This window comes from Poecilia formosa, unplaced genomic scaffold, assembly GCF_000485575.1.
Source record: "Poecilia formosa unplaced genomic scaffold, Poecilia_formosa-5.1.2 Scaffold103, whole genome shotgun sequence".
In the NCBI taxonomy this organism is placed as follows: domain Eukaryota; kingdom Metazoa; phylum Chordata; class Actinopteri; order Cyprinodontiformes; family Poeciliidae; genus Poecilia; species Poecilia formosa.
In genome coordinates this window covers 804,596-812,422 of record NW_006800042.1, presented here as the reverse complement: position 1 = coordinate 812,422, position 7,827 = coordinate 804,596, and the positions used below count along the sequence as shown (strand labels likewise).

Here is a 7,827-nt window from a genome sequence, read left to right as displayed (position 1 = left end):
AAATAGCTGGTTTAGTGTTAGGGTATGTTTCCATCCAGCTTCGTAGTTTAGGAAATCTGTGTTCGTTCTCTTGGACACTTTTGTTAATAACTCAACTTCATTCGTACGGAGTGGAGAGCAACTCTGGACATGTATTTTGAAGTCTTGCCACAGTTTCTCAAGTAGATTTAGATCTGGTCTATAATTGAAACCTAACGCATGAGAAAGCTTTTAACTCAGCTATTCTACTGCAGCTGTGGTTGTGTATTTGTGTCTTTTTGTTCTGTTGGTAGGTGAATGTCTGCTGCAGCCTTAGGCCTTTTGCCGTCACAAACTGCTTTTCCTCCAGGCCTGACCTCTGTTGACCTTCGTCGTTTTTTCCTTCAACTCCAAGCAACTCCATCTTGTCCCTCCCACAGCATGATACTGTTACCACAGCTTTTCCTGCTGGCACAGTGCCTATTCAATGATGTGCAGCTTAGTTTTCTTAGTGTTCTTCCACACACTCCTTTTTTGCATGTGATTTATGGAGTAGATCACCAATACCAGTGCAGCTGATACTTTCTCCCACCTAAGCTGTGTATATCTGCAGATCCTCCAGACTTTGCTGCTTCTGTGATTCCTGCTCTCCTTATCCTGCCTCTGTATTTAGGTAGATGTCCATGTCTTGATTGGTTCACAGTTGTGCCACGGTCATTTTTGAGTGACCAATGGTGAAAAATGCTTTACGAGATATTGAAAGACGGCATAATGTTTCCCCTTCTCCTGTGTTTTTAACTTCTCTACAACTTTCTCCCTGCCCTGTTTGCTGTGTTCCTTGGTCTTCAGTATGATATTTATTCACTGTTCTCTAAAGAACTTCAGAGACAGTTGGATTTATATTGAGATAAAAATTTACAAGGAAGAACTTTATCTACTAGGGCATCTAGACTAGATTTTATTTGGAGGCGACAAATTAAAGAAGGCCGAATGAACACAGAACTATACACTAGCTTTTACTCTTTATGTGATGAAGATTAAAAGGTCAAGGTGTAAAGTTTTTATGTGTTTGTGAGCCAATAACATACTACTAATCCATGAGAATAAATCTGTGCTGATTTATCCAATCAGAGAGCTGGTGCAGATTTGAAATGTTGTCCCCTCACCTGTCTGTTGCTCCAGCAGACTGCCCTGGGAGGGTCCATTGCTGTGGCCTCTGCTATCAGCCATCTGCTGTAGCCGGGGCATGTCCACCGAGGTGAGCCACGACAGGGACTGCAGGTCCCCAGGGAGGTCCTCCACCCTCAGCTGGGAGGGGTCCGTGGTCAGAAGCCTTCAAGTGAGGAGGGAGGGGGATGGGAATGAGCTTTGTGGGGTTAACATGGCTGTCAGCTCAGGCACACTTAGATCAGAAGGGGAGTTTAAATCTGAACACTCGGATGGAGTATTTTCATCCCTGACAGACAAAACCATCTGAAGGGTCTTAACAAGGAGATGAAAGCTGCTGAGCAGAGCTCTGTTTTAGCAATTCAGGATTAAGCATAAAAAGATTAAACACAAGGGTTATTTAGAAGTGACAGTCTTAATCAACAATGAGGGAGTTAAATCAGCTTTTTTTTTAAATTAATTAATAAAGTTCTGTGACTTTATTAACCGTGTGAACTTATTTGTTTTGACCTGCACGTTTTTTTTTTTTGTTTGCTTCTACTTTTAATATTTTTAAAGCAATGATATTTTTTACAAATTCTTGGATAAATTATAATCTAAACTGATTTTTATTTTTTTGCTTAACCGGTTGGCCTACAGTTACGTCTTTTTTAAATGGAAAGGCTTGAAGAGAAGAAATGAAAGGAGAGGAATCCTCTTGAGTCCTCTTCAGCCTTCGCAGCAAACACACAACGTTCTGCAGTTTGAGTCTCTATGACAACACAGACAATTCGGTTACCTCGTGGGTCTGCGGACAGTGTAGCAGTACACCACCCCCTCTACATCTAGACACCCAGCATATCTTCAAATAAGAAAAAAAGAAAAACAGTCCTGTGTCAGGTGACCACGGTCTCGCCTCACCCATTGGCTGAATCATAAGTAAACAACACATGAGATCATTTGAAACATGGGACGGCGGCACATGTTGCCTGAAACAGTTGGCCCCATCTATTGAAAAATGATCACCTATTGTGTCCCAAACGACAAATCTGCCCAGTGGCACGTGTCTCTATTGTCTTCCCTGGAGCCTTCCTTGATTGTCTCTGTCATTTCTTTTCTTTGCCCGGCCCCTTGCATTAATCTGCTGGAATGACAGCCCTCACATAAGAGGGACAAATAGGATGCCATCTGCTTTCCTGTCCCTTTCCAGCCCCTATCCGCACTGGACCCCCCCGTTTCCCAGCCCCCCCACCATCACCCTACACTAACGGCGAGCTCAACGGGCCTCAGGCGGGGAGACAGGGGGCGTGAATGTAGTTTGAGGTCAGGTCTAATGTGTTGACTGTCTTAGGTGACATCACTGATGCCAGGAATCACCACCAGATATCCAAGACGCTGATAGTTCACATCCCAGATTACTTTTTTGTTCCCATAATTTTTTTTTTCACATTTTTTCTCACAGGTGATTTATTATTACTTTTAATTTTAAAAAAAGGGTGACAAAATTGATGAATCCAAGGTCCTAATTATAAATTTTCCATTCTTTGGATTCAAAAATATCCTTTGCTACAACAGATGAATATGTAATAATAGAAACCATTCAACAGTTGACAAATTAGGGATGTTCTCACACCCTCTCTGTCCCTCGCAGAGCATGGAAATTGCTCACTGATGCAAAAAATTTAGCTGGTGTTTCCATGTCTCATCCTAACCTTACCCCTGAGTTCAACAACTCTAAATATTGGCCCTCCTCCTCCTTCACCGCAACAGCACACCCCCACCCCTGCTCCTTCTTTTCTAATTGGGAACCACTTGTGCACACTGGTGACCCAGAGCGCCCCATCTCCCCCTGAGCCGGGCAGCCCAGAGGCTCGGGCTCTCCCCGCTAAGACAGCAGGAGTGTAAACAGAGCTGATGGTTTCTGACAGATCTATTCAGAGTGAAAATCATTTATTCTTCTGGATTTTTTTTTTTCTTGCTTCTCTTCTTTTCACGGAATCTCTTCAAACACAAAAAGAGCTGTCCATCCAACTCTTGTTTTAACATTGTGGATTGTAATAATTTCTACTACGAAAGAGTTTGTTTCATAAAATCTCCTTACATATTTTCATACTGAAATATGCTTTACTATGTAAAAAAATAAATAAATAAAAAATAAAAATAATAATAATAATAATACCTGTAGTCCTGTGGTGATGGATGATGCCCAGCATTGTCAATTATTCCTGACATCCTGGAAGTTATTCCACCTTCTATCATTTCCTGGGATGTGTTGTAGCCTTTTGCTGCAGCACATGACATATATACAATTATTTACACTCATAGTTTATATTAAAAAAAATAAATAACTAGCTACGTAGATGGACTCATCATTGCACTGTCAAATGCAATGATGATCTGTGCATGAACATGAAAAATATGTTTCACAGCGCATATAAAAATCCCCAAAAGGCAACAGAAAATAAAATATCAAAATAGGAATGAAAATAAAAATGTTACAATGAAAAAATATAAAACTTGTAATCTTTTTAATGCTCAATTGCACAACATTTCTGTTTGCATAAATGTTTTTTTTGTTTTGTTTTTGCAGTTAAATCTCAACTGCTTTCTAATTCCACCTTTATTTCCACACAAAACACAGACCGCGTATGCTTACATATGACTTTATAGATGGCCATTCTCTAAACATGCTATAAAAATGTGTATTTTGTTTTTGTTCTTGATTGCATGACATTTTTCTTGCAATAAGGAGATGCAGTTTAACTGTAAAAAATATTTGAAGTTAATAAAATAACCTCATCTTAATATTTCGCTAGTCTTTAGAAACGTAGAAACATCGCTTGAATAATCCTACCTGTTTTGGTTTGTATTGAAGGTGGTGTGAGCTGGTCCTGAGCCCCTCTACTGTATCCCACTGTGTTGGACCTGATTCCTCCTAAAGCCGTTTTTAAATTTCCCTCTCTGGAGCTGTCCAGCACTCTGACATGCGCAGTAGAGACCCGAGCAGAGCGCTCTTGTTGCCCCGAGGCAGGAGGATCCCGGAGAGTTTCACAGCTGTTATTGCACAGTCTGTCAGCATCCAGAACTTTACCTGCAGGTTTAGAAAATCAGGTCTGATGTTCACTTTTTTATATATATCCTACGGGAAACTGGTGCGCGCTTCCGACTGAACATAAAGCTGCAAACTGTCAAAATCACGTTTCCTGCATTAGTTTTCGGACAGTAATCCATAATGAAGGCTCGGTCCTTTCAGATGAAAGACTAACTGGAGGAGTTCGTGCATCTTCATACAGGTTTCCCAGTTTTTCTCATCACCTATACGCTTGCCTCATCAGTGGCGCACAGGTGCGTCTCAGTAGGGAAAAAAGAAAGCATTACTGTAGTCCTTTAACCTGCTGAGTTTTTGTAGGTAAGTTGGATTTTATTTTGAAATAGCTGACCCAGACGATCCTCAAAAATAAAAAATAAAAAGGGCTAATCATTGAGTATGTGGTGCTCCTCCTCCTCTCCTGTTTATTCCCTCGAGTTACTTCGCTCGGCTCGGAAATGCTGCAACTTGTGGTGGCATCTGTGTATATGAGTGTGAACTTTTTTTTCCTCCTTCTTCTTCTTCTTCCTTTGAGGAAGTGCTTGTAGATCACTTGCTTCCCGCCGCAGAGGCCGCGTCCTGCTCCTCTCAGCAGTGGGAAAAAGGAGCCCGGGAGGCGGGTAAAGGGAGGGCAGGGGGCAGAGTGGGCTGCTGCAGCGGGAGGCGGCAAACACCTCAGACCGGTCTGCAATACAAAACAGGGTGTTTAAAAAATGTAATGGATGTTCTCATGTTTTGAAAAAGTTTGTAACAGTTACGAAATTAAAGTAGCTATATTTATTTATTTGCATTTTTTTTCTTAATTATTATGGTGATTGTAATAATTATAAAACAAACAACCAAAACAAGCCGTTAGGACTTCTAAGTTAATCTGACAGTGTTTTGATAGGTTTCATTAATTATTATTATTATTATTATTATTATTATTATTATTATTATTATTATTATTATTATTATTATTATTAATTTATTTTCTCTTTAAATTGGTACAGTTCAACATCAAGCATGAAATCTTGCTCCAGCATTTTTAGAACTTGTTCTGCTTTAGAGTAAATCAGAGCAAATAGCGAACAAATAAATAAATCTATGAAATCCTATAAAACAGCCGTCGGGCGCAGCTGGTTTGGACTTTTAATGCAGGTGAAAATATGAAACCAGTTGGAGGTTAAACTGTGACTGGAAATAAAGGATAGACCGCACTATCGGCAGTATCAGTCCCATGGGACCCTACAGATGGCCTGTCACAATAGGCACAATCAATGATTACATGCATGAAGGTAACGGACAAAAACAAGACCGTCCTCAGAGAGGGGATCCAGTAGGTCCTAAAGCCCGCGGGGTTGTGACGTTGGAACAGGCTGCTTCCTCAACTTAAAACTGATTCGCGGGATGATGATGATGATGATGATGATGATGATGATGATGATGATGATGATGATGATGATGATGATGATGATGATGATGGTGTAATTGTAGTTGACAGTGTGACCCTTGAGTGAGGAGCAAGGAGCAGCTGGTGGTGATCATAATAACAGAGCGCCTTCAACTCATCCACAGTGGTTTGTTGATTGATAATGAAGGGCATATCAGTACACTGAAAGACAATGACTGTGGAAACTAGTTTTTTATATATAGATATTTATTTTAATGTTTATTTAAAGACAGAGACATGACATTTCCACCTAAGTGTGAATTTACTCCTTTTGCTTTTTAGACTTAGTGTAAGGCAAGCAGTGTGGTGTTTGAAGATATCTCCAGCGGTTATTGGCTGACCCTTTCATTCAGATCAGAATCTGTAAAGGTGAGTTAATCAAACCAAGCGGAGCTGAATGGTTAGAATACCCCTCTCTGTATTTGTTCTGGTTGACTTACAAATCTTGAGCAAAAATATTAATGGGTGTTTTAGCTATTATTTTTGAAGTTATGGGAGCAGTATTTAGCATTTAGTGGCCTCTAGTGACAAAGTTGCAAAGTGCAAGCTATAAACTCCAAATAAATACATCTTTTTGTTGATCTTTTACATTAAACTCAATTGAAACATTTAGGTTATGTGGCAAATAGTGAAAATTAATATGCAATCAAGTTGTTGCTGTTATTTTACTTTTACATTTTCCCTCCAACAGATTTGTTTATTTTTCATCTGGTTTGTACAGCAAACATGTCGCATTGAAGGTGGAACATTGGATTTGATCACAGTTAAATATTTCCCATCAAAAGTACCTGCCATTTCAGAGCCAGTGAAAATGGATGCAAATTTGCATGTCCTTACTTTTTTACTTTATTTAACCAGGTAAGCTTTGATGAATCAAATTAATTGAACACAAGAAACATTTTTATTTTAAGCTTTTAGGTTTTCAATAATGTCTCTCTTCCCTACATGTTGAAGTCAAAAAATGCCTTCCAGTAAGGAAGGCATTTTTTTCCCTAAGTTTTTGTGACAGCATAATACACCATGTATGGAGAGCCATTTAATTTAGGCTGAAATGGCTCTCCATAAATTTTGGGGAAAATGGATAAATAAATAAAAAAAATTTGAAAAAGAATAAATAAAAAAGAATGAATGAAAATGGAAAATTTAAAAAGGATAAATGAAACTGGAAAAGGATAAATGAAAAATGGATAAATGAAAAATAAATGAAAAATAGATAAATGAAAAAGGGAGAAATGAACATGGATAAATGAAAAACAGATACATGAAAATAAAAATCAGAAAATAATAAATTAAAATTAGAAAATGGAAAAGGATAAATGAAAAAGGAAAATTGAAAAAGAATAAATGACAAGGGAAAATAGGGAAATGAAAAACAGGCAGGAAGAAATAAATCTGGGAATAAATAAAATGAATAGATATAAATATAAAGTTCTTCAGACATGAGCAAAAAGATGCCAATTATTCATTTATTTATTTATTTTACTCACTTATTTATTTAGTTATTTAGTTTTGGCTGAAATGACTCTCCATATCCTCCTATTCCATGCATTGTCAATGTGATGTTGGTAAAAATAGATCAGTTGTTAACTTAACGACATTTTTATGATTATGAAGGTCCTGGTGATGACCTGGGGAAACATCTGAAAGAGTGACCTGGCTCTGTGATAAATGCAGCCTCTACAGAGCAGGAGGAGTCCCCGCAGTTCTGAATAAACAGAGTGGTGGCTCTCATCTCTTTTGCCTCTTTTGGGGTAATGGGGAAACAATGGGATCACCAGCTGAGGGTTGGCCCGTGTTTGCAGCCAGTGTTTTCATCTCGCACCAAATGTTTACTCAAAACACACCAGCTCCTCTGAGAACGAGGTCAGTCAGCCCTCTAATCGCCCCAGGGCAAAGACACAGTGTCCCCCAGTAGAGCCCGTCACCTAGAGTGACCCAATGGCCACACAGAGGAGGAGGTTGTCAGCCATATTTAGCCAAGGAGAAGCATATCCACCCAGACTGCTAACTACTCTTTAAAGATCAGGAAATCTGATATCTTTAGGTACAGTTTGAATAGACTGTCAGAGAGGAAATAAGCAATATAACTTATAATAAAAACACCTAACTTCCTGTTAAGTTTAACCTCAAATACTCTTCATTTCGGCTACATTAAAAGTAAGCAGGCTCTCTGTTGACTTCATATAAACCACCTATTTTCTTT

General features: G+C 39.0%; 1 protein-coding gene across 2 annotated transcripts in view; it reads right to left on the bottom strand.

Moving 5' to 3' along the window:
- The window catches only part of foxn4 (forkhead box N4), a 10,182-nt gene extending 6,141 nt beyond the window's left edge, over nucleotides 1-4,041 (bottom strand). For both annotated transcript variants that reach the window (XM_016674842.1, XM_007559187.2), the window contains exons 1-3: nucleotides 3,959-4,041; nucleotides 3,284-3,389; nucleotides 1,125-1,291 (exon numbers count right to left, since the gene is read on the bottom strand). In XM_016674842.1, coding sequence (XP_016530328.1) covers nucleotides 1,125-1,291; nucleotides 3,284-3,363 — 247 coding nt within the window. In that variant the 5' untranslated portion in view covers nucleotides 3,364-3,389; nucleotides 3,959-4,041. The remainder of the gene's footprint in view (nucleotides 1-1,124; nucleotides 1,292-3,283; nucleotides 3,390-3,958) is intronic.
- Nucleotides 4,042-7,827: the final 3,786 nt, after the last annotated feature.